A 24538-nucleotide genomic window follows, 5' to 3' on the forward strand; every position below is an offset into this window, starting at 1 on the left:
TTGGTGTGGACCCTCTGGTGCCTCATGAGGGCGGAGCTGTCTCTGAAGCCCTTTCTGCAGTCCGTGTACTGGTAGGGCCGCTCGCCCGTGTGGATGTGCTCATGCTGGAAAAGGTGGGAGCTGCGGGTGAAGCTCTTCCTGCACTGGGCACACTGGTAGGGGCGCTCCCCAGTGTGGATGCGCTGGTGGTTGATGGAGTTGTAGCCGAGGACAAAGCTCTTGCTGCACTAGGTGCATGCGTGGGGCTTCTGGCCCATGTGGATGTGCAGGTGCTGGACCAGGTGGGAGCTCTGCTGGAAACTCCTCCCGCAGTCTGAGCAGCTGTAGGGGCACGCCCCCCGCTGGGCTTGGCTGGGATCTGATGCTGCCCTGACATCCATCTCATCCTGAGATATCACCTCTGTCTCCAGCTGCCCTCTGGCCCCACCGGCCTCTTCCCACTCTGCACTCCAAGACACCCTGTGCAGTTCTGCTTCTGTGGCCCCGTCCTGCTCAGAAGCCTCCTCCTCCATCCTGGCACCTCCTGGCAGAGAGGGAGAATCCAGCCTGGCTTCCTTCCCTGGGCCGGGAGGAGATGGGACAGCAAAGGGGTTTGGGGCTGAGCAGAAAACTAGAAGGGAAGGCAGTGAGTCCCCCCAAACCCTGCCCCACAAGAGAGGGGAGGGGCTGGTTCTGCCCCAGACGCCCACCTGAGCCATCAGAGAATGGCTGCGGCTGGGCAGGCAGGCTGAGCGCTGGGTTTCCCACCAGCCACAAGGACAGGGACCTGCTGGAGATACCGATGGAGAAAGAACAACAGAGCTGGGGTGGCTCCAGGTGGCTTTGCTGGGATCTCTTCACTGCCCTGAACTGCCAAAAGAAGCGAAATTATCTGGGGCTCACTGTGCCCCGGAAGGCTCCCCTGGCTGCATGGATCGCTGACCCCCACCTGGCTGGCTCTGGTCTGGACTTGGCAGGGCCTCAGACCAGCTGAGCAGCACAGCCCCTTCTGACCTCCCCCATCCATGGCTCCAGCACAGATTGCTGGCTGGCTGTTAGTCCAGGGAGAGTCCCCGAGCCCTGTCACTCCCTGCTCACCTGGGCAAGTGACCAGCAGGCTCTGCCTGTGCCTGGGGATGTGACAGCTCCAGGTGGAGCTCAGGGACCAGGGCTGCTGCTTTCAGGAGAGGAGAGAGCTGGAGGAACCATTACATCGTCACGTTTCCCCTCGGAGCTGGGAGGGGGTTGGGCGCCGGGGAGCTTGGCGAACTGTGCTGGGCTCAGCTGTACAGAACCGCCCCCCCAAGGCCAGGGGGTCTCCCAGGTCCCAGCTGCGGCTTGAGGACCCCTCCCTGCCTCCAGGCTGCCGTTTTTCTCCCTCCTCTTGGATCCCACTCCCCGCCGCCCCGCCGCGGCGATCCTCCTCGGGCTGCCAGCGGCGGCTCACTCCAGGGCAGGCAGGGGGACCCGGCCTGGGACCCAGGTGTCCGGGTGCTGGGGCAGGAAGGTCCCTAGGCTACTACAGCCTCCATCAGGCGGCAGCAGCGGCTACGCTGTGGGAACCTGCGGCGGGCATTTCTCTATGACATTAACCCTGAAATCTCCCCAGGCCCCGTCATTCATCCCTGACTCCGGGGCAGACGATTGGCTCCGGCTGGTGTGACGTCACCCAAGATGGAACCCCCGAGCTCCCAGCTGGGGCGCGGGGCGTGAGGGCCTTGCATTGGGTCGCGGCCCGCGGGCCTCTCCCGGCGCTCCCCGGACCAGCTGCTGCCAGAGCTGCGGGACATGGGTACTGGGGGGCGCTGGGCCGGGCGGGGAGCGCCCCGGGCCCCGCACAGCTGGAGGCAGCAGCGGGCGCTAAGGAGCCGGGCCCCAGCGGTGCCTGGGACAAGCCGGGAGCGTCCCGAGCCAGCGCAGAGCCCCGCTTAGGAGTTGCCAGCAGGGCTCGGGTGGATGGGGGCTGAGAGCTGTGTCGGGGCTGGCCGTCCCCGCAGCTGCCCACATGCCCCGGTATGACTCCACTAGCGCCCTTTGGCTGCTGTGCCAGCCATGGGTCTCCAGCAGAGGGAGCTGCTCTGAAGGGGGGCATACACAGCCTGCCCTATGGGGCTGGGCCCTGGCCTCTGACCTGGCCCCTTGTCCTGCCCACAGATCGGCCTGCCCTGGGTGAGAAGGGGAGCTGCTCAGCGCAGGAGCTGGCTATGGGTGCTGTGGCTGGCTGGCAGGTGAGATGTGCCGTGGGAGGTGCAAGTGATCACTGCACCTTTCCCCTGGGTCCTGCTGTACACCCGCCCCCCTTTGGGCTTGTCCTGTGGTGGCCCTCACTGCCTGACGTCTGAACCAGCACTGGGGCCGTGGCTGGAGTGGTGGGAGCTGAGCAGGGTCTGTTCTGGTTCCAGGCGCTGGTGGCGTTCGAGGAGGTGGCCGTGTGTTTCTCCTGGGAGGAGTGGGGGCTCCTTGATGTAGAGCAGCAGCAACTGTACAGGGATGTCATGCAGGAGAATTACCAGACTCTGATCTCGCTGGGTGAGGCGCTTCTGTCCCTTGGGGGTTATGGATCAGAGAGCTGCTGGCGTGCCCAGGACAGCTCAGCTCAGCCCTCATCCCAGGCCCTGTGGATTGCTGGGGCATTGGCCGAGCCCCAAACCACACTGGAGAGACAGTCACCCCCATCACCCCTCATTGGAAGGGGATTCACAGAGCAGTTTGAGCCCTGCCCCAGGGCTCTGTAGGTGGCTGCATTTCCTTGCTCCAGTTCACACAGGCACCACATTCCTGTACCCCCTCCTAAGGCTGGCTGTGTGCCCAGCTGTGGTTCTGCCTCTGCATGGCTAGGAGCAGCCCAGCAAATCCTTGAGCCTTTTGGCTGCTTGCTGTGTGTGGAGTTCCCTGACTCCTCTACAGAGGCACAGCTCGTCCTCTGCCCCAAAGGGTCCTGTGAACGTTTCCCTCCTGCACAGAGAACAGGGCTGGGGTTACCATGTGGGCACATTCTGTGCACTGAACCCTCTTGGGCACTTTACCCAGGTGTGTCTCACGTTTCCTCTCCCCGAGCAGGATTCCCCGTCCCCGACAGGACTGTGATCTCCGGAATGGAGCGAGGGGAATGGTCAAGGGTTCCAGATCTCCAGGGCTCCAAGGGAAGGGAGAAGCTGATGGTCACTTGCCTAGGTGAGCAAGGAGTTACTTTGGTTCTCCATGGACTAGCAGCCAGCCAGCCCCTCATGCTGGAGCCCCTGAGCCTTCTGCTCAGCTGGTCTGGTGCCCTGCCAAATCCAGACCAGACCCGACCCCCTGAGCCAGCTGAGTGGGTGTCAGTGATTCATGCAGCCAGGGGAGCCTTCTAGGGGCACAATGGGCCCCAGATAATTTAGGTTTATTTGGTGATTCAGGGAAAAGAAGAGATCCCAGCAAAGCCACCTGGAGCTGCTCCAGTTCTGTGGTTTGTGCTCCATTGGTATCGTCTCCAGCACGTCTCTGTCCGCATGGCAGGTGGGACTCCCAGTGCTCACCCCTGCCTGATCCCAGCCATTCTCTGAGGGCTCAGTTGGGCTGCTGGGGCCCACCCAGCCCCTCTGGTCTCCTGTGGGGAAGGGGTTGTGGTGATTTGCTTCCCGCCCTTCTGGTTTTCTGCTCAGCCAAAAACCCCTTTGCTATCCTGTCTCCCCCTAGCACAGGGAAGGAGGCCTGGCTAGATTCTCCCTCTCTGCCAGCATGTGTTACTCTTATCAGAAGAAAACACACACACCCACACAGAGTTTTGCCAGTTGATGTTATAGTTACCAGTCTGTCGATCATTTTCAGTTAGTCGGTAAAGCTAATGAAATATGAGGATGGACCAGAACCAGGTTCCTTTAAGCCTGGGCTGAGATCACAGTGGAAATGGCAGATGAACTCAAAATCTGTAATGGAGCAGCTCTTTGTTATACAGGAGAACCCCAGTTAGCCAACCTAACTGGGAATGTAGGTTTGCCAGATATGGGGATTCTTGGTTAATACAGAGGACTAATGTAAGAACAGACACATACTGTATCTATAAACTGAATGGACTATGTTACTGATTCAAATGAAAACACAACGAGGCCATTAAATAGAAAAGAACATCACAAACAAGCTTGACGAACAAACATAGCATTTATAGTTGGAACACCCCATATTTAACCTTACAGTAATATTAAAGGATTCATTATGTAAATCGTGGATGTCAGAAATGAAGTGAGAGGATTGCATACGGGCCAGAACAAAACAGAGTTCACATTATCTGAGAAGAAGTTACGTCTTTTCACAGTAATTATGTGAAATAAAGAAAGCAGTTCATTATTTAAAACAGTGAGTGACTGGGATTTGGTTTTGCGCTTGCCTTCTTTTCTTTGTGGCGAGGTCACGCCTGTGAAGAGTAGTACGTCTATAGGGGTTGCTTCCCTTTGTTCGGTTTAAACAAGTGCAGCCTCCAGAGGCTTCAGTCCCTCATGATGACTCATTCCATTCGCTTTCTCTACTCCGGTGTTATTGTCATCATCACCATGAGTCACAGGTGTCATTATCAGTGTCATTATGTCCTTATTAGTCAGTTCTAGGTGTTCATCTTTATCCATCCATTCCTGTATATCACCATTACTCACATTTTCACAGCCTGATAGCATTTTCAATAAAGGCAAAAGATTTTCACAATTTTCTTGTACTGTTTCTCTGGTAGGCTGATCTTTGTTTATTCTGTTTTCCTCTTCTGGGAGTAGCTTTCTCCATGATTTTACCAGTGTGGTTTTTTCAATTTCTTCCCAAGATTGAGCAGTCCAATAGACAACATCTTTTAGGTATATATTTTGCAATTTCTCTGCTATGCTATCTCCATCGTCAATAACTTCTATAAGTGATTTAAGAAGCCTATGCTGATATCTTTTCTTTAATGCTTCAATAACACTCTGGTCTGTAGGTTGGCAAAGTGAGGTGACATTTGGCGGAAGAAGGATCACCCTTATTCCTCCACTCTTCAGTTCATCTCCATTAGGATGCGATGGTGCATTATCAATAAGAAGGATTGTTTTCCTTTGCAGGTTTTTTGATTTTAAAAAGCTTTCCACTGAAGGAACAAATCTACTAAAAATTGAACTTCTGAAAATTTCAGAGCTCGTCCAGGCATTTTTTTTGGTTGTTATACCAAACTGGCAGTGCTGTGGGAGCTATGTTTTCGAACGCCTGTGGTTTTTTAGATCTGCCAGTTAAAACAAGTTCAAGTTTATGGTTACCTGAGGCGTTACTGCAGACAATACCTGTCACTCTTTCTTTGCTTATTTTAAAACCAGGTGCTGAAAGTTCTGCATGGGAAGCCAGAGTTTAGATGGAAGCATTTTAAAATTTAGGCCAGTTGCATCCCAATCTGTTCATCATAACCCTTCATTTTTTATGAGTCTGAAATTATTCTCTGAAATTTATAAATGATTCTGAATCTGCTGATAATTTTTCTCCAAAGATGTAGAGCTTGCCTAACTCCATGTCTTTTCCAGCCAGCCTGCGCGAGCAGTAAAACCAGATGCTCTTTCATTTAATTGCTTGTGAACAGTCAGCACTATTTGTTGTAGAAGAGATCCAGTTATTGGCGTGCCTTTCTCTTTGTTGTGTGAACCACCAAAATAAAGCTTCACTCCCCTTTTCATTCTCGCTTTTTTTATCTTTCTTTTTTTGTGTGACCCTCATTTGCAGGCCTACCTGACCACCACTTTTCAGTTTCACTTCTATTCTTCTTCCAGTCCGCTTCAGTAACATGCCCCATGCCATATTCTGCCCCTACTATTTGCACAGTTTCACCTTTATCTAGCCTCTGTAAGGCTTCCAGTTTTTGTTCCCTGTAAACAACAGCTTTTGTTCTCTTTTCATGTGGCATGCTGATAAAAAATATACAGTACTCTTTTGGAGGATACAGGACACCTGCCACCATGCTAACACACAAACATGCCATGCCTCCAGTTCCACAGGGGTGCCTGCACAAATATGTCATCTGTGCACACAACCTCACTCACGACTCTTACAGCGGATAATAGGGAGGGTCAGTTGAATGAAGGTTGCATAAGTAAGGCTCTCCTGTATCAGTTTTCTTGCATTGGGATCAGTGGATTTCTGCATCCTGTTTGAGAGTGCTTGGGATCGTCTTCCAGTTCCTTGATGTTTCCTTAACTCGTTTTTATTCTCTCTCATGTATTGTCCCATTGTGCTGATTCTCACTGAAGACAGCCTGTTTCTTCCTTCAGAGCTGTCAATAATCTCACATTTTAATAAAGCTATGCAACCATCTGGGTCTGTCCTGGCCCCTTCTTGGAACATCTGGTGAAGGTCTTGCATCCCTTCCTCACTCACACAACAGGGATTTTCATCAGCATAGAGACCATATTAGCATTCAGACAGAACATCAAGTTAGTTTTAACAATGACTCATCACACTTTTTTACAAGGTAACAGAGAGAAAGCCGTGCTAGTCTATGTACTAGCAAAACAAAAAAGCAGTCGAGTAGCACTTTAAAGACTAACAAAATAATTTATTAGGTGAGCTTTCGTGGTTATCTTAAGTCTGAGTTCAACACTAGATAGAGGTGAACTATTACAACATTATCTGAAATTAAATATAACTGCAATAAAATTCTGTTTTTCCTACGGGCACAGGGATGGAGGAGGCGGCTTCCAAGCAGGATGGGGCTGCAGGAGTAGAGCTGCATGGGGTGCCCCGAAGTACAGAGTGGGGAGAAGCCGATGGGGCTGGAGGGCAGCAGGAGACGAAGGCGATATCTCAGGATGAGATGGACGTCAGGGCGGCATCAGAGCCCAGCCAAGCCCAGCAGGCAGCGCGCCCCTTCAGTTGCTCAGACTGTGGGAAGAGTTTCCGGCAGAGCTCCCACCTGGTCCAGCACCTGCGCATCCACACGGGCCAGAAGCCCTACGCCTGCACCGAGTGCGGCAAGAGCTTTGTTCTCCGCTACAACCTCGTCGACCACCAGCGCATCCACACCGGGGAGCGCCCCTACCAGTGTGCCCAGTGCGGGAAGAGCTTCACCCGCAGCTCCCAGCTCTTCCAGCACCAGCGCATCCACACAGGTGAGCGGCCCTACCAGTGCACCGAGTGCGGGAAGAGCTTTAAATTCCATTACATCCTGGTGAAGCATTTTCACACACATGCGCCACAGAAACCATGTTTCTGCAGCAAATGCGGGAGGAGCTTCAGCCTGGGCTCCTTCGCCCAGCATGTCCGCACCCACACGGGCGAGAAGCCCTACAGCTGCGCCGAGTGTGGCGAGAGCTTCAGCAGCAGTTCCAACCTGAGCCAGCACCGGCGCATCCACACCGGAGAGAAGCCCTACAGCTGCGACCACTGCGGGAAGAGCTTCAGCCAGAGCTCCAACCTCAGCAACCACCAGCGCATCCACACTGGGGAGAGACCCTACAGCTGCCCCGAGTGCGGCAAGACCTTCAACCGGAGGTCGTCGCTCTTGCGGCACCGCAGGGTCCACCGCGTCGAGCGGCCCTACCAGTGCCCCGAGTGCGGAAAGTGTTTTCGCTGCCACTCGACCCTCATGAGCCACCAGCGTACCCACACGGGCGAGCGGCCCTACAAGTGCCAGGAGTGTGGGAAGGGCTTCATTGACAGCTCCAAGCTCAAGAGCCATTGGCGCTCCCACACCGGGGAGCGGCCCTACCGGTGCACCGCCTGCGGGAAGGGCTTTGGGAACAGCTCCGCCCTCATGAAGCACCAGGGGACGCATTCCAGGGAGGCGCCCCGCTGATGGAGACAGGCGCTCTGGTGCCCTCTAGAGGGTGAAATTGACATGCCCTGGTGGCTGGGGCCTCTAGAGACGGGGGCACTGATGTGCCTTTCCGTTGGGGCTGGCCGCTACAAAGGCAAGAGAGTAAATTATCTCCCTCTCTTCTCCCTCCCACGGCTGAGCAAGATGGAGTCACACGTTTTGGAATCCGTGGGACTAGCACTAGAAGTGCTCTATCCCAGCACTTCTGGAGCACCACCAATCAGCTGATTTGGGATGTGAAAACTCTCAGAGGGAGGGAGAGGAGTAGGCAGCGTGGGAGAGAGAGGCGGGGACGGGATCCGTGGCACACAGGTGGAACCCCAGCCCACCACTGTGCTAGAGGGTAGGGCTAGGGTCCAGAGTGACCTAGTCAGACTGAAGGATCGGGCCAAAAGAAATCTGATTCAACAAGGACAAGTGCAGACTCCAGCATTTAGGACAGAAGAATCCCAGGCACTGCTGAAGACCGACTGGCAAAGCAGTTGTGCAGAAAAGGACCTGGGGATACCAGTTGTAAAGGGTAAAAATCCCAGGTTTTTCCTGTCTCTCTCAGTTGGATCTGTGTTCATGGCAGGGAATCCATTGTGTTTCACAAAATGGCAGTCCGGTCAGGTGATCTGCAGGTTGCTCCTGAGAGCTTCCCGCCTTTTTCTTGTGGTGAACAAATTCCAGTCAAAAGTGGATTCCAGTCAGAAATCCTACGGGGTTTCCTCACAGGGGCAAAATGCCGGGGCTCTCCGGCCCAGTTTTGTCGACAGAAGCTGCCTGTGTAGATACAGCCTGTATGTTTGCCTAGGGATTTATAAATTTCAATAGAAAACCAAAACAATCCAAAGTCCTTTCTTTTTTTATCCTTTCCCCTGGGTCTTGTCCTCGTCTTGATTTGCAGGTAAAACATGGGGGGCTTGGATGTGTGTGTTGTTTTCATATACTTACTTCAGACAATCTGTTTGCCCCAGCCCCCTAAATGGCCTCCTCAAGGATTGAGCTCACAACGCTGGGTTTAGCAGGCCAATGCTCAAGCCACTGAGCTATCCCTTATTTCAAAGCCCCTAGTCAGTTCAGTTTTGCTCCCTTCCCCAGCCTGTCAGCTTTGGTGTGGTGGGAATATTACTTCCCTCTTAAAAATGGCACTGGCGCTGCTGGAAGCAAAGCGCTGATCAGATCCAGAACAACTCAGCTCAGCTCCTGGGGGCGAGGGTGGGATAGGTGGGATGGGCAGATTGCTGAGCGAGCAGAAGGAGCCCGGCTGGAGTCCGGCTACAGGGATGGAGCCCAGTTCGTGGCACATACCTTAGCAGACAGGGTGCTCCCCCGGAAGCTGCCAGGAAGCCTGGATTTTAGGTTTTGTTTGTGCTTCTCAGATTTAACCACCTCCACGAGGGGAATAGCTACTAGTGCTACCAAAGTTCCCTTTATTTTTGCCCTTCCCTGGGAGGAATAAATTTTGTTCCGCGCACTGAGGCATGCCCAGGTGTGCACCCTCCATAGAAACACAGGCTGCTGGCTGTGGGCGCTCTGATATAATCAGCTGAGCAGCTTCAGGGTCTCTCCATGCCAGTCGCAGCTTAGGGTGAGGGCTGGTGCAGGGTGGCAGTGTGGGAGATTATGGGGGGGGTGGGGCTAGTTCAGGGCAGCAACAGAGGTCGCGCCCCCTGCACTCAGGCAGGCTTAGGAGAGGGGAGAAGAACAGAACCAAGTCGCTCTGTTTCCTGTCGTCATGGGGAAGTGGAGCGACGCGGCTGAGAGGTGGTGACAGAGTGGAGCAGGCTGCTGCATTGCTCCATTGCCTGCAGTGAGGGTGCTGGTCTGACCCCTGCTGCTGCCCTGTGCCAGGTCCCCTGGTAATCCCCTGGTGGCATCGCTCAGCAAAAGGGGTGCAGTGGGGGGCAGAGCAGGGCTGGGAAGGAGAGGGAGCATGGGTGGAGTTTGGGGAATGGGGAGGAGCAGGGACAGAAAGATGTGGAGAGGGCAGTGCCAGGGGCACTCGGGGGCAGGGGGGTTGCCCCAGACCCCACCACCCCTAGCGACAGCCCCGCTTGTCTTTTTTCATACCCCCCACCCAGAAAGTCGCAGCGCACCAAGGTTCAGCCTAGACTTAGCGGTGGGGGAAATTCCCTTCCAGAGAGGCGGCGATGCAATCTCTAAAACAGACACTGCAGGCCCAGGCCCTAAGGCTGCAGTGACTGCCGTAAACTCTAGCCTTACGGTCATAACTGCAGGACGCTGCAATGGTCTGGCTGCCAGGCCACGGGCGAAAGCTTATGGGGGGCAGCTTTGCTTTCTTCCCCGTGTAACTGTTCTGCCAAGGTGAACGACTCTACGTGGCACAGTAAGATGCCTTTCCAGGCTCCTGGGAACTCCACCTCTCACTGCTCCTCTGGCATTACCACTGTCGCTCTTTCATATGAGCAAAAACTGAGCCCCAAAACCATGCAATCTGGTCAAGGTCGCGCAGGAGGCAGAGGGCAGAACCATAAGCAGGGTGGGACAAGCCAGGCGGACGTCCCAGGTGCAAAGCTGCAGGGACAGAAAAATGGCAGAAAAATGACCCAGAAAAGTAAAGGTTCAAATAGACTTGTTTCTCCTGTGCCTAGGTATGACGTTATCGGCTTTTAAAAGGAACATGAGACCCATTATTGTAACCACTGTATTACGTTTGCATCAAGTCTTGTGCTGGGGGGAAGGGGGGTGGGCAAGTGAGGTGTCAAATGAAAGCTGTTGATACACTGAATCGGTTTAGGCTGTTCGTATGTCTATATTGTGTTTGTATGTGAAATGATAAGTCTTGGCTCAGTACTTGTAGCTGAAGCTAGAACACAGTAGTAGGCACGGCAGCCTACTGTGAAAGAATGCCTAGCCAGATACAGCAGAATGGCATCTAATCCCCATTTCAGGAATGGTGCTGGGACACGTCCCAGACTCAACGGATCCAATTCTTACAAGCTGCCCTCCAGTCTACACATCTCCATCTTGTCTCCAATCTCCCGGATGCTGTGTGCAGGAACATCTCTGCTATGAACTGAGCCTAAATGAACTGTTGGCCCATCCTAACAAAAGATCTATTTCCAGAGACTATGAAGATGGCCGCCTCTACCATCTGCTGCAGCCTGCAGCAAGGAATTCATGAGCCATCATCGCCGTTGGTGTGTGTAAGTTGATTGCTTTAACAGTTTTTCACTCTCACCCTATTCTTTCTCGCATTTATTAATAAACCTTTAGATTGTGGATGCTAAAGGACTGGCACAGTGTACTGTTTTGGGTGAGAGCTAAGTATATATTGAGCTGGGGATGTGGTTGGTCCATTTGGGGGCTGGAAGAATACGTGTGGATTTGGTGAGACCAGTTTTCATAACCTCTCAGCTGTATACGGAAGGATACTGGTTGGGGCACCAGGAATGCTCAGGAGCCAGAGGGGTTTGCTAGTGTGACTTCAGAGAGGCAGCGGGGGTGTGACTGCTTTGCTTTGCTTTATGTGAAGGAAGCCCAGTCTGGGGCTGTAAGCAACCTGGTTTCAAGCAATTTGCCCACGCTGGGTTTTCTCAGTGGTGCCCAGGAAACCCTCCGTGTATGACACTAGGTATGGCTTTGCTCCCTGGGGCCACCTCTCACTGTCTCCCCGGCGCTTAGTGCTTCCGCTCATTCACCTCTCAGCTGGAGCAATTCCCCTGGGACGACTGGTGGGGAGTTACCCGTGTGAACCAGTGTTCCCTCTGATTGTCCATGTGCAGAATCAATGTTATGTGCACCAAGGCATGTGCAGATGTACACCACCTTACCCTGTCTCTTACCCTGCCACAGTCCAGGCACTGTACTTCAAATCTCTGAGAGAGGCCTCTGAACTCCTATCCTCACCTTCCTGTGACCCCTCTACAGAGCTCAAGTCGCCCACATGGAATCCCTACCCTGCAGACTTCTTAATTCCCCACCGCTGTGAGTCTTCTGGACACACGCAAGGAAAACAAAACACACACCACCTTTTGGTGCCAAATATTTATTGTCACCTCTTCGACCTAACTACAGGAAGCTCCTGGCACAGATAGAAAAATAGCATTACTAAAAAGAGAAGAAAAAAGAAGAGAGTTTTTAAAAAAATCACCCCTACAGCAAAATACTAGATTAAATCAAACACCCACTCCCTTAAAAGCTACACAGAGAGAAGGCCCCGATCCTTCCTCAAGATTTCCTGCATTGTCTCTCTCCGCTCCTGTAACCTTGATTGAAATGCCTGGAGAGACAGCTGTGCATTACACCTTCTCAAAAGCTGCAGGAGAGAGATCTTTGGGTTCTGACACCACCTGAATCCCATGGGAGGAAGATCTCTGGGTTATAACGTCTTGTGAAGTTGTGGGGGAAATATCTGTGAAGATGAAATCATGCCCTTCCCGCTACTTCCCCTCTTTGTATTAATAAAGATCCTTAAATTACAATAAACACACACCAAAAAGGCTAAAAATTGACCTAAAAAGGGCATTTTAACAGGCATTTTATCTAAAGCAAACTGGGTTTCCTTTGGTTTTAGAAAAGGTGTCCTCTTGTGAGTCAAAGGAGCAAATAACTGACTTGAGGGGAGGATGGTTGGAGCACCTGGCTAAGGAGACATGATTCTGGATAGTTCCTCTGAAGATTCAGTGGCCACCAATGTCAGCACAGCCAGTGATTCAGCGCCTCAGTTTTGTGGGGAGTCAAATTGGGGGAGACCCCCGCTTAAGAGAAGAGTGACGCCCCAGAAAGCACTGAGCGTGCAAACCCTCAACATCAGACGAGTGACCCCCTCCCAAAATAATTCACCAGTTTGGAAAAAAACTTAAGTCATTTTTTTTCTCTCCTCCTTTTCTTCAATCACAGCTTCTCCATAGCATCATCGAACTGGAAGGGATCTCGACAGGCCAAGTCCGGTCCCTTGCCCTCACAGCAGGAACAAGTGCCAGCTAAAGATCACCCTAATAGATGTCTATCTACCCTGCTCTTAAATATTTCCAGTGATGGAGATTCTACATCCTCCCTAGACAATTTATTCCAGTGTTTAACTGTCCTGACAGAAAGTTTTTCCTAATGTCCAACCTAAACCTCCAAGGCTACAATTTAAGCCCACTGCTTCTTAACCGACCCTCAGAGGTTAAGAATTTTTCTCCCTCCTCTTTGTAATAAACTTTTAGGTACTTGAAAGCTGCTATCATGTCCTCTCAGTCTTCTCTTTTCCAGACTAAACAAATCCCGTGTTTTCAATCTACCCTCCTAGGTCATGTTTTCTAGACCTTTCGTCATTTTTGTTGCTCGTCTCCTGACCTTCTCCAGCGTGCCCACATCTTTCCTGAAATGCGCTGCCCAGAATTGTACACAATATTCCAGCTGAGGCCTAATCAACGCAGAGTAGAGCAGAATTACTTCTCATGCCACATCTTGATGCTACCTTCTTATTCCAAAGAGCCTTGGTGTTTACTCTAGCCTCTCCTAAAAGTCTAGATTTCCATTCTGTCCTCTGTTCCTTCACCCCACTTCCTCCTGAGTCAGGAACAGAACCTGACTCTTACCCTACCTCTACTGCTCCATCCCACTCCCCACTGTTTCCCTCCCAGAGTTGGGAAGAAAACCCAGAAGTCCTGACTCACAGCCCTCATCTGACCTGCACAGCTCCAAGGCCACAAGAATCACCTTTTCTTATGTACAAATACTTCCACATGGTTGTTGGGCTTTATTAAGAACTCTGCCTCGAGGATCTAGGAAAGTCTGTCAAATTCTCCAAAGGACCCGCAAGGAAAATGCAAAAGAGGACGACTTCAGACAATGTGCAGATCTACTGAGATTGAAGGACAACAACTGGGGTACTCCTGGGGTCAGCTAGAAGTTTTGTCCCGAGACAGAATGAAGTGGAGGAGACTTGTAGGTGACCTGTGCTCCACCTGGGGCACAAGTGTTTAAGTCAAGTCTGCCTTGAGGCACAAGGCCATCAAAACTCCTCTTGGTTCCCACTGACAGCTTTGCTTGCAGATCTACAGCAGGGTTGGGTTTTATTCTTTGAACGTTATCACCAACAGACATAGGTGATCTTTTTTTATTTCCCTGTGAAGCACCAGGTGAGGCGGTTTGAGAGTCTTAACAGAACTCCCAAGGCAAAGGGATGATGAACTTTTAATGAAGAATTTTCTCAAAAGCGTCTGCGAGGAACATGGGGATGTTGGTAATGTTCGTATGGTCCTTGTGGGTGCCTCAGTTTTCCTGTGCACCGTGTGGGTCTGTCCACTGAGTGCAAACGGGAAGGCGGGCTGGCAGAAGGCAGGTGGACTGAGTTGGTCTGAAGGTGTCAGCAGGAGCAGAACAGGACAAATGTGTCGGAATGAGGGACCCGGCAGACACAAGGGGGCCTCGGGAACTGAACAATTCACTTCACTGCTGGGCCTGTAAAGAGCAGGCCACTCTGCAGGGTGGGAGGCACCCAGCATTTCCACTAACAGCCAACAGGCGCTTCGCTCCTGGAGACGAGGCTGTGTCTGCAGGAGGCTGAGCTCACTCAGACTCACTGTGGCAGCTCCCAGTGCCAAGCTGGGAGTGCTGCAGCCTCACAGCCCAGTTCCCAAGCTGGAGAGCCTGCACAGCCCATCCCAGTAAAACAGGGTGTCCTGCTGCGGGCCTGCCAGACTAGAAGGGTGACTCCCAGGAGTCTGTGGAAAGGATGGGCTGTAGCACAGAGGCGGCAGAGCCGTGTGTGATGGGGTGTTCACCCCACATTGGCTCTGAAGGGCTTTGCGTGGCCAGATGGACCATCACACCGCCTGGGCTGCACCTGCAGGGGAAGCCAGGGAGTGAAGAAGACTATGCAAAGGCTGCAGCTCCGCTGGAGAGGACCAGGCAGTGCTGTATAAAGCCAGGTAGCAGAGGGCAGAAAGAAGCTGCAGGGGGATCTGGAATCACGCTGTGGGGCGTGGGAGCCCAGGGAGCTTGGCCCGGGGGAAAGGCACACACGGAGGAGAAGCTGGACAGAGATGCTGTAAGAAGTGGAGCCGGCATACAGCAGTTGGGTGTGGGACAGCCCAGGCCTTTTTAGGCACTGGACATAGGCAATTTTCCCCTCTCATCCTTTCCAACCCTGTGCAAATTTTTTTTCTTTCCAGGAATAAATTTTTTATTTATGTGCACCAAGACGTGGCCAAATGTGCACCACCGATAGCAAGACAAGCCTTCCGGGGGCACGCTGCTGATCACCAGGGCGGCACTGGAATTTCTCCTGAGCAGCTGCACAAGCGCGACACAGGGAACAGGACCTGGAGGGTCCCTGCATTGGAAACTGGAGAGGAAGCCAGGCCTGGGTTCCCCCACCAGCCTGAGGAAATAGCCCCACTGGTAGGGCAGCGAATTAGAAGCTCTCCTGGGAGGGCTGGTATAGACACACTCTGGTACAATCCCACCGGCAGGGGCAAACTACTGGTATTTGGCCAGTGGGCTTAACAGAGACAGACGCCTGGCAGAGCTAAATCCCTGCTGTGGTCACACGGAGGCACTCTGGAGTGAGCAGAGCTCCCCATGACACAGACATCTGAGTTAGAGCTACATTAACACAGGCAAACAATCGGGCAGGCTCACTGGGCTGACGCTGCTCTGACTCCATTTCCCCAGGAATGCAGCGGGAGAAAAAAAAATTTCGATTTTTAAAGATCTGGAGCAAAACTTTCAACGGTGCCCAACTGTGAATGGTGAAGGAGGCCCAATTTTGCGACGGTGTCGAACTCCTCCACCGAAAATCAGGCCTTTTGAAGATACATCACTCTATGGCCGTCCTCTGAGATCGTGATCGAAAAGGCTGAGCCCTACGTTTTAAAGCCACTCTCCACATTCAGTCAGGTTCCACCGATCATACCCAGCTCTCCAGTCTTCCCAAGAGACTTCCAAGACATACAACTGAATTTCTAACCTGCAAGTCCCAAGCGGACTGATTCCACCCCGCCTCTATCAGCTTTGTTTTGTGTATCAGAAAGCGACAAAATGAAAAGGCCTGCTCCCCAGTTTGAGTTCCCCTTCCCAGGATGCCTTTACATTTCTTCTCCTGCTTGGCTCAGAAAATGAGAAATCAGTGGTCGATCTTAAGTCTTGCAAACCAAGCTACCACAAGCCTCAGGGCTTCTGTGCTCCACAGCTAACACAGAGCATGAACAAAGGAGGTGAAACAAGGGTCATTCCTAGCTTATCAAACACAAACTAATACGCACTTTTCAGCTACCACCCTCCAAACACTTCAGAAAAAAGCAGGGGGGTGGAACGGGACACATTTTTCTCATCTGATGGCTGAAGAAGAAACCGAGGCACAGAAATGTGACATGGCAGAGCTAGGTGGAGAAGCTAGAATCCCTGATTGTCAGGCCCCGGCTCTACACAACACAGCTCTGTATAACTGCAGACAAATGCCGATTTCACCTCCGACAGGTCCCACATAGCTGGGAAACTAATCCAGCCCTGGCTCCCAGCCCCTGCTGCTCTCACCCCCTAGACGAGGGTGGATAATAAGATTGAGGGGAGGTGAGGGGGACACACTAAGATTTTGAAAGGGGTCAAGGGCTGCACTTTTCTTTTGGGGGAGAAGGGTCTGGGATAGAGGTTGGGTGCAGAAGGGAGCTCAGGGTAGGGGGTGGGATGCAGGAGAGGGGGTGGGGGGGCTGAGAGGGAGTTTGGGTGAAGGAGGGGGATGTGGCATGGGGCAGGGAATAGGTGGGCAGGGTATGGGTGGGAGTATGGGTGCAGGAGAGGATTTTGTCCTAGGGGAGGGGTGTAGAAGGGGGTGCAGGGTCTGGGAGGGGGTTGTAGCCTGGGGCAGCAAGTTGGGGGAAGGGAGGGCCTGGGGTGCCAGAGGTTGAGAGGCATTTACCTAGATGGCTCCTGCCCAGCAGGCCTCTGAGGCAGGTTTCCCTGCCTGCTACAGCCCCAGATGTGTCACACAGGCTCCGTGCATCACTCTGCTCCAGACCATGAGGACAGGGAGGCTCTGGGCACTGCTCCCACCCCCCCGCAGCAAAATCTCTGAGCGTCTACTGGCCGGAAACCAGAAACCGGCCAATGAGAGCTGAGAGATTTTTGCACGGCACAGGAAGCTGCTTAAAGCAGCATGAGGGCAGCTCGGTGCTGTTTTAAGCGGCTTCCTGCTGCGTGCCTGAGCGCCCCCGTGGGGCGGCCCGCGGGCTGTATGTTGTGCACTAGCCTCTACTCCAGCCCCTACTCCCCTCCCTGAGGGCAGAATGCATGACTACCGACTCTCAGCCCCTGGCTCTAGTCAACCCTCAGCGTTCCCAAGGGAAGGAGACTCGGTCCCACTGCTGGGAGCACACACAGAACCCAGGAGTCCTGACTCTCATACCTAGATTGGCTCACCATCCTCTCTCCAAATCCCCGTGGCAATGGCACAGCCGGGCAATCTGCCTGAGCACCTCCTGCCATTCTGGGACCCTTCCCAGGCCACGCGCACCTGGATCCACGGGAGAAAGGGGACAGGGCTTCAGATCAGTGGGCACCAGCATGCACGGGAGGTGGGAGCCTGACTTCTGAGATGGATTAGTCTGTATTACGGAGCAACAGACGCCAATTTACCCCACTAAAGGTGCCCTTGTTCTGCGGGAAGGCACGTCAATGTCTCTCTTTACAGAAGCTCCAGTTTCCTGGGGGGGGGGGCGTGTCAATTTCGCCACTGGAGCCGCCACCCCCCGTCGGCCGGGCGCCTACTTCGAGTGCATTCGCTGGTGCTTCATGAGGGCGGAGCTGTCCCCAAAGCCCTTCCCACAGGCGGTGCACTGGTAGGGCCGCTCCCCGGTGTGGGTGCGCCGGTGGTTGTTGAGCTTGGAGCTGTCGATGAAGCCCTTCCCGCAGTCGGGGCACTGGTAGGGCCGCTCGCCCGTGTGGATGCGCTGGTGCTTCATCAGGGAGGAGTTGCAGCCGAAGCTCTTCCCGCAGTCGAGGCACTGGTAGGGCTTCTCGCCCCGGTGGATGCGCCGGTGCTCCACCAGGTGGGAGCTGACGCTGAAGCGCTTCCCGCACTCGGGGCACTGGTAGGGCCGCTCGCCGCGGTGGATGCGCCGGTGCTGCATGAGCGACGAGCTCTGGTTGAAGGTCTTGCCGCACTCGGGGCAGCTGTAGGGCCGCTCCCCCGTGTGGATGCGCCGGTGCTTGATGAGGTTGGAGCTCTGGCTGAAGCTCTTCCCGCAGTGGTCGCAGCTGTAGGGCTTCTCTCCGGTGTGGATGCGCCGGTGCTGGCTCAGGTTGGAACTGCTGCTGAAGCTCTTGCCGCACTCGGCGCAGCTGTAGGGCTTCTCGCCCGTGTGGGTGCGGACGTGCTGGGCGAAGGAGCCCAGGCTGAAGCTCCTCCCGCACTCGCTGCAGATGAAGGGCTGCTCCCCGACGTGGGTGCGGAAGTGCTTCACAAGGGTGTAGTTGCGGTTGAAGCTCTTCCCGCACTCGGTGCACTGGTAGGGCCGCTCGCCCGTGTGGATGCGCTGGTGCTGGAAGAGGTGGGAGCTCTGGCTGAAGGTCTTCTCGCACATGCCGCACTTGTAGGGGCGCTCCCCAGTGTGGATGCGCTGGTGCTCCGTCAGGTTGGAGCTGAGGACGAAGCTCTTGCCGCACTCGGTGCAGGCGTAGGGCTTCTGGCCCGTGTGGATGCGCAGGTGCTGGACCAGGTGGGAGCTCTGCCGGAAGCTCTTCCCGCAGTCTGAGCAGCTGTAGGGGCTGTCCCCCGGCTGGGCCTGGTTGAAGCCAATCTCATCCTGACATTTTGTGCCAATTGCCTCTTGCCAGCCAGTCCCACAGGCCTCTTCCTCCTTAAGGTTCCAGGACAAGCCATGTGCCTCCTCTCCTGTGGGTCCTTCCTGCTCCAGATTCTCTTCCTTTATCATGGACTCTTCCTGTTCCAGATTCTCTTCTTTTATCGTAGACCCTTCATGTTCTAGATTCTCTTTCTTTATCGTGGGCTCTTCCTGTTCCAGATTCTCTTCCTTTATCCTGACACCTGCTGAGAGAGAGGGAGAATCCAAGGAGGGATCATTCACTGCATTAGAAAATAGCCATCAGGTATTTTGAAGTTATTTTGAAACAGTGGTCGCATTGTGTAGACACTAGGAAAATTTATTTTGAAATGCATCTGATGAAGTGGGTATCTGCCCACAAAAGCTTATGCACCAATAAATCTGTTAGTCTACAAGGTGCCACAGGACTTCTTGTTGTTTTTGCGGATACAGACTAACACGGCTACCCCTCTGATGCTTATTTTGAAATAACTTTGTTATGTAGACATACCCTAAAAGATTTCTAACCATCAGAGATGTGAGGCTCTAAAACTGGGAGTCTGGTGGGGAGGGATGAAGAACAACGATTAATTTCAAGAGACCTGGAGAAATTTGAGTGCCAGTGTGATGTCGGAGAACAAGCCTCATTTCTGATTTCTCATGTGTTCCTAAAAGCTCGGACTTCAGGGTTCAAATCGTTCACTGGCAGGAGGCAGGGAAGGATCTTCCCTCCCCTCCAGTGTGTTCTGGGAGGACATTGTGTGTGGGTTTTTTTTTCTTTGGTGGGGGAGGAGGGAAGGTCTTCTTCCTTTGAAGCACTGGTGATGGGAGATGGCACATGAACAGTGGGACAGGGCTCTCAAGTGGCATTGAGCGTTCTCTCTGGTGCCAGCTGGCTGTGTAAAGCTCACATGTTCAGCTTCTAACTCAGTGGTTCTCAACCACTGTACCCCTTTTGGGAGTCTGATCTGTCTTGAGTTTCACCTCACTTAAAAACGAGCTGCTTCCAAATCAGACATAAAAATACAAAAGTGTCACAGCCGAACTATTATAGAAAAAAATAAACCCTCTCGTTTACACCATCTACAGGAAATGCTTTGTTCTCCCACAAGTTGTGGGTGCTGGTAACGGGGTTCTCTTAAGCTGAGCGCTTGGCCGGCCACCCAGCTGATTACCAGAGTGCCAACAGTATATTCCTATTGGTGGTGCACATGCCTTGGTGAACACAACAAAATTTATTCCACATATGAATGGAAAAAAATTAGAGGGAATCTTGGCCGGTAAGTGAAAAGTTCTGGTTAATTCAGAGGAAGGAAGTTTGGGCATAGGAGGGGGCTCAAGGCAGGGACATGGGAGGGGTATCTGGGGTGCTGAGTCTGGGTGGCGCTCACCTTGGGCAGCTCCGTGCAAATGGTGATGTGTCCCTGCTGCTTCCAGATGGGCAGCTCTGAGCACTGCGTCCACCTGCACATGCTGTTCCCATTGGCTGGGAATCATGGCCAATGGGATCTGCAAAGCCAGCACCCAGGGCAGAGTGGAGGTAGGGTACAGAGCCCCATGGCCGTTCCTAGGAGCAGCTGGGAACGTGTTGCTGCTTCCATACAGCCACGCGGAGCCAGGTAGGAAACCTGATGGCTCCAGGCCCAGTGGACCCTATGGCTGATCAGAAATGCTGGCTTATGGAGCTTTCTGGCTGGCAAAGCACCAGATAACGCAGCTTATGCTGTAACTATCAAACAAATCAGTTGGAATGATAAATACTGCACATACGTTTCAGTGTACAGAGCAGTATAAATAAGCCGTAGCCTGTAGGAAATTTTTATTGTACAGGTTGAACCTCTCTCATCTGGCAACATCTGTGGTCCGGCATGATTTTAGTTAGCTGGATGAACAGTTATCGGGGTGTGGCCAAGTTTCCTGCAGTCGCATAAAGTTTGTTTCCAGCCACCAGTTCTGCCTCTCATGTTCTGTGCTGTTGTTTAGCTCTAATTTACTCCTCAAAGTCTTCTAAGAGCCCAGTAAGCAGTGGAAGGGTTGGTGATGGGCTAGACAATATTAACAAGAAGTCCTGTGGCACCTTATAGACTAACATATTTTGGAGCATAAGCTTCCATGGGCAAAGACCCGCTTCATCAGTCGCATCTCATGTATCTGATGAAGCAGGTCTTTGCCCAGGACAGCTTATGCTCCAAAATATCGGTTAAGTCTATAAAGTGCCACAGGACTTGTTGTTTTTGAAGATACAGACTAACTCGGCTCCCTCTCTGATACTAGATAATATTGACCTCCTGTGGTCCAACAGGTTCTCTTGTCTGGCACCGGTCAGGTCCTGAGGACGCTGGACTGGGGAGGTTCAACCTGTGCTGACTTTGCTTGTGCTTTTTATGTAGCCCATTGTACAACTAGGCAAATATGAGCTGAGTTGATGTGCCCCCTGGGTACCCCCAAGGATCCACATACCCGTAGTTGAGGACCATGGCTTAACTAATTGCTGTATAGGGGATGAGAACTCAGATCTGACTGGCAGAGACCTTAGGTTTGTTTTTTTTTTTTTTCCATCCTCCTCTTAGTTTTGCAGCACATGGGCGTGAATCACCCGGGATCTTTCATTTCAATATTTCTCTGCAGTTGTGCGGTTCAGACCCTGGTGCATTTCAGTCTCACACATTCTCTGCCTGTGGCACTTCAGTGTTTAGCCTCCTGGGGGCTGTGACTGCTGGGCATTCTGTGCAGGTGCTGGTTGGTGCTGCTGGCCTAGGAGACGCCGGAGGACAATTAGGGTTACCATATATGAACCCTCAAAAAAAAAGGACACCCCAAGAGGGAATGCACCTGTATCAGTACCTACCCACTCCCGCTGCATGAACATATATCTAGTATATTAGTAAAAGGGGAGTGGGTAAATATTGATACAGATACACTCCATCTCGGGGGGGGGTCCTCTTTTTTTTTTTTGAAAGTTAAAGAATGGGAACCCTAGGGCTGATGGGATAGGTAAAGCCCTGCCAGAATCAAAACTGGCTTGTCTCTGCAAAAATACCAGCTCCCCTCCTCCTTGGGCGGACTCCTGCATTTTCGCAGGCATCTAGACAATGCTCCCGCTCATTTACTGCCAACCTTGTGCAGAATAAGTTTTGTTCAGCGCACAAAGGCATGAATGGAGGTGCGCCACCCGTAGGAGCCCGCTCTGCCAGCTGTGGGCAATCTGCTAATCAGCTGGGTGGCACCTGAATCCTTCCAGGCCCGCCGCCCCGTGCTCAGCTTATACGGAGCACCGGTCCTGGGTACAAAATGTGTATTCACATCCCGGCCAATGAGCAGCGGCTATCCCGGATGTGGCTCCCCAGGGATAGGGATACGAAGTGGGTATGGGTGCATTTGCACGACTCTGCAGAGAAGCTGGCAGCCCCTTCTGGCCAGAAACGGGGAAGCCCCTGGGGGTTTTGCTGGGTTCTTCAGAACTCTGACTAATCACCAGTCACCCCAATAATTAGACCGTCCACTTTGGGGGTCACTGAGCCCAGGCCTAAGGGGTCGGCGTGGGATTCGCTGGCCCGGCTGGACCAAGGACCAGACCCACAGCACCGAGGCCTTCTCTGGGCTTCACCAGCTCCAGACCTAGCCCAGGTCGTCTCCTCACCTGCGTAGGCGCCTCCGGGGCTCTCCCGTCCCTCGGCGCCCCGCAACCCTGGGACACGCGGCTGGTCCCTTGGCTCCATCGGGGCGGTCCCGGGCGCCCCGCCTGCAGGGAGGGAAAGAGGGGGACGCTCTGCTGGGGTTAATAACCCTTCGCCCGGCCACGGGGCGCCCCCCAGGCAGCCCCAGGCTGGGGAGGCCTTGCCGGGCTCAGCTGCTCAGCCCCCGCACGTGCGGGGGGGGTCTCTCCGGCCCCGATCCCCTCGTCCCCGCACAGCGATTTCCTGCTCCCCCCACCCCGGGGCCGCCTCTCGCCCGAGCCCCGCTCACCCCCGGCCGGGGCGGGCCCCGCGGCTCGCACACGCGGGGCCGGAGGTTCGGGTCCCGGGAGCGCAGCAGCCCGGAGATCAGCCGGGTTGGAGGCTGGGGCGGGGGGGCGGACAGGAAGGTCCCTGCGCTATTCCAGCCCGCGGACGGTGGCACCATGTGCTCTGGGAAGGGGCGGGCTGTGGGCTTAGCCCGGCCCTCCCGACACGCTGCCGCGCTGCGTCTTTTGGTTCCCACCCGGGGAGGGTCGCTGGGGGGAGCCGATGGGAGCCCGGCTCAGGGCGCTCTCCCTGGCGACGGGGGTGGGGGGAAGGACCCAGAGGCGCCCCTTGCACAGCGCTGCCCCCGGCCAACGCAGGCTGCAAAATAGCGTGGGGGCGCGTGCAGTCCTTGCGTGCGTGCAACGAGCGAGCAGTCCTTGCGGGGGTGTGCAGTCCTTGTCGGGGTGTGGGTGCAATGGATGGGCGTGCAACGAGTGTGCACTCCTTGTGGGGGTGTGCAGTTGGTGAGGTATGCAGTTGGTGTGCATGCAATGGATGTGAGTGCAACTAGTGTGCAATCCTTGTGGGTGTGTGCAGTCAATGGGGCTGCGTGTAATCCTTGTGTGGGGTGTGGGTGCAATGGGTGTGTGTAACGAGTGTGCAATCCTTGTGGGTGTGTGCAGTCAAGGGGGCTGTTTGTAATCCTTGTGTCAGTGTGAGAAGTGGGCTACCATGGTGTGTAAATGTAGGTGCAATCAGTTGGGGTATAGTCCTTGAGTGTTTGTAATCAGTGTGCAAAAAGAGGGGCCGCTTGCAGGCCATATGTATTTGCATCAGTGTGGATGTACAGGGTCTTGGTAAGCATGTGAGCTGTGTTGCAGTCTGGGTGTGTGCAGTCGTAGGGAGTGTGAGGGGGGTGTGTGCAATCAGCATGGGTGTGTGTAGTTCTTGAGTGTGAGCCATGTGTGCAATCAGTGCAGGTGCAGTCCTTGAGTGTGGGGTGTGTGCAACCAGTGGGGTGTATGCAAACTTTGTGAGTGTGTGTTTGATCAGTGTGCCATCCTTGTGGGTATGCGAGCCACGTGCGCAATTAGTCTGGGTGTGCACAATCCTTGTGAGTGTGAGGGCTGTGTGTGCAGTCAGCATGGGTGTGTGTAGTCCTTGTGAGTGTGTGAGCCATGGGTGTAATAAGCGTGGGTGCATGCTGTTGGGCCTCTCTACTGGAGTGTTCAGTTTGCTTACTTTTATGTTAATCACTTTAGCTGTGTGCGTGAGCTCTCTTTGGACAAAGTGTAGACTCTGCAGTTAGCCGACACCGCAGGCCTCGGAGAGCCCCCAAGAACCACAAATCAAGTGAGGTATGAAGGCGCTGGCGCCAGGTTTATTGTCATTGACATCTGGTCTTCAACACCCTCGTAAGTCTCCAGTGTAACTCAACAGTTTATATCGGTGCATGCATCTGCCATAACAATAAACGCGACTCAATTAACAGCAAGGGGGAATCTGTCATCCCCTAAGTCGCATGACACACCCCCGTCACACACACTTTTATACACGGGTATAAACAAGTTACATATCCAGCTACAACCCCCTCATTATATACCTGCCTCTGCAAATTTCCACTACTTGCATCTGATGAAGTGGGTCTTTGCCCATGAAAGCTTATGCTTGTACATTTCTGTTAGTCTGTAAGGTGCCACAGGACCCCTTGTTGCTTTTGCAAACCCCCTCATTGTACTACATTGACACCCCTTCACGTAGCTAAATCTAACTGTTCACTTGGGAAATAATGGTGGTACCAACAAAACACTGTCCATCATGCTGTCATTACAACCTGTTTCTAAACTTGGGTCTAAATGTACCTGGTGATAAGCTGTTATCTATGGGAAGGGTATGGAGAGTGCATGCTACGAAGCAGGATGTGTTTAGGTGTATCACTAAGTGCCTGGCTCTGGGTGCTTTTAGGTCTTTTTGATGTGCTTTTAGGCCCTGTAACTGATCAGCTGTGTCCCTTGCTGCAGTCCCATGGGCACAATTTACCAAGCACAGTTTTTGCTTTAACC

At 53.4% G+C, this 24538-nt stretch overlaps 2 protein-coding genes across 7 annotated transcripts in view; one reads left to right on the top strand and one right to left on the bottom strand.

Annotated features, from left to right (window-relative positions):
- LOC142015182 (uncharacterized) overlaps window positions 1-22489 on the bottom strand; it is a 38318-nt gene extending 15829 nt beyond the window's left edge. Inside the window, exons 1-4 of the mRNA XM_074998598.1 lie at window positions 22172-22489; window positions 17477-18758; window positions 7664-7774; window positions 6869-7394 (exon numbers count right to left, since the gene is read on the bottom strand). Of these exons, the coding sequence (XP_074854699.1) occupies window positions 6869-7394; window positions 7664-7774; window positions 17477-18758; window positions 22172-22250 (1998 nt within the window). The 5' untranslated portion in view covers window positions 22251-22489. The remainder of the gene's footprint in view (window positions 1-6868; window positions 7395-7663; window positions 7775-17476; window positions 18759-22171) is intronic.
- LOC142014934 (uncharacterized) lies at window positions 1649-11178 on the top strand. 6 transcript variants are annotated; one of them, XM_074998225.1, is made up of 5 exons: window positions 1649-1771; window positions 2134-2207; window positions 2382-2508; window positions 3040-3153; window positions 6636-11177. In XM_074998225.1, exons 1-5 carry the CDS (start codon window positions 1768-1770, stop codon window positions 7748-7750), a joined length of 1434 nt encoding a protein of 477 aa, XP_074854326.1. In that variant the 5' UTR covers window positions 1649-1767; the 3' UTR covers window positions 7751-11177. The 6 variants fall into 6 exon arrangements, with proteins under 6 accessions (XP_074854326.1, XP_074854327.1, XP_074854325.1 ...); XM_074998226.1 differs by having other exon boundaries at window positions 1670-1992; XM_074998224.1 differs by having other exon boundaries at window positions 1670-2207; window positions 6636-11178.
- Window positions 22490-24538: the final 2049 nt, after the last annotated feature.

Source organism: Carettochelys insculpta, chromosome 6, assembly GCF_033958435.1.
Source record: "Carettochelys insculpta isolate YL-2023 chromosome 6, ASM3395843v1, whole genome shotgun sequence".
In the NCBI taxonomy this organism is placed as follows: Eukaryota; Metazoa; Chordata; order Testudines; family Carettochelyidae; genus Carettochelys; species Carettochelys insculpta.

Excerpts from the sequence above, each read along its gene's own strand:
- LOC142014934 (XM_074998224.1), top strand. The coding sequence starts at position 1,995 with ATGACTCCACTAGCGCCCTTTGGCTGCTGTGCCAGCCATGGGTCTCCA. Across the intron at positions 2,208-2,381 it reads GTGCTGTGGCTGGCTGGCAG|GCGCTGGTGGCGTTCGAGGA; the intron begins GTGAGATGTGCC and ends TTCTGGTTCCAG. Across the intron at positions 2,509-3,039 it reads CCAGACTCTGATCTCGCTGG|GATTCCCCGTCCCCGACAGG; the intron begins GTGAGGCGCTTC and ends CTCCCCGAGCAG.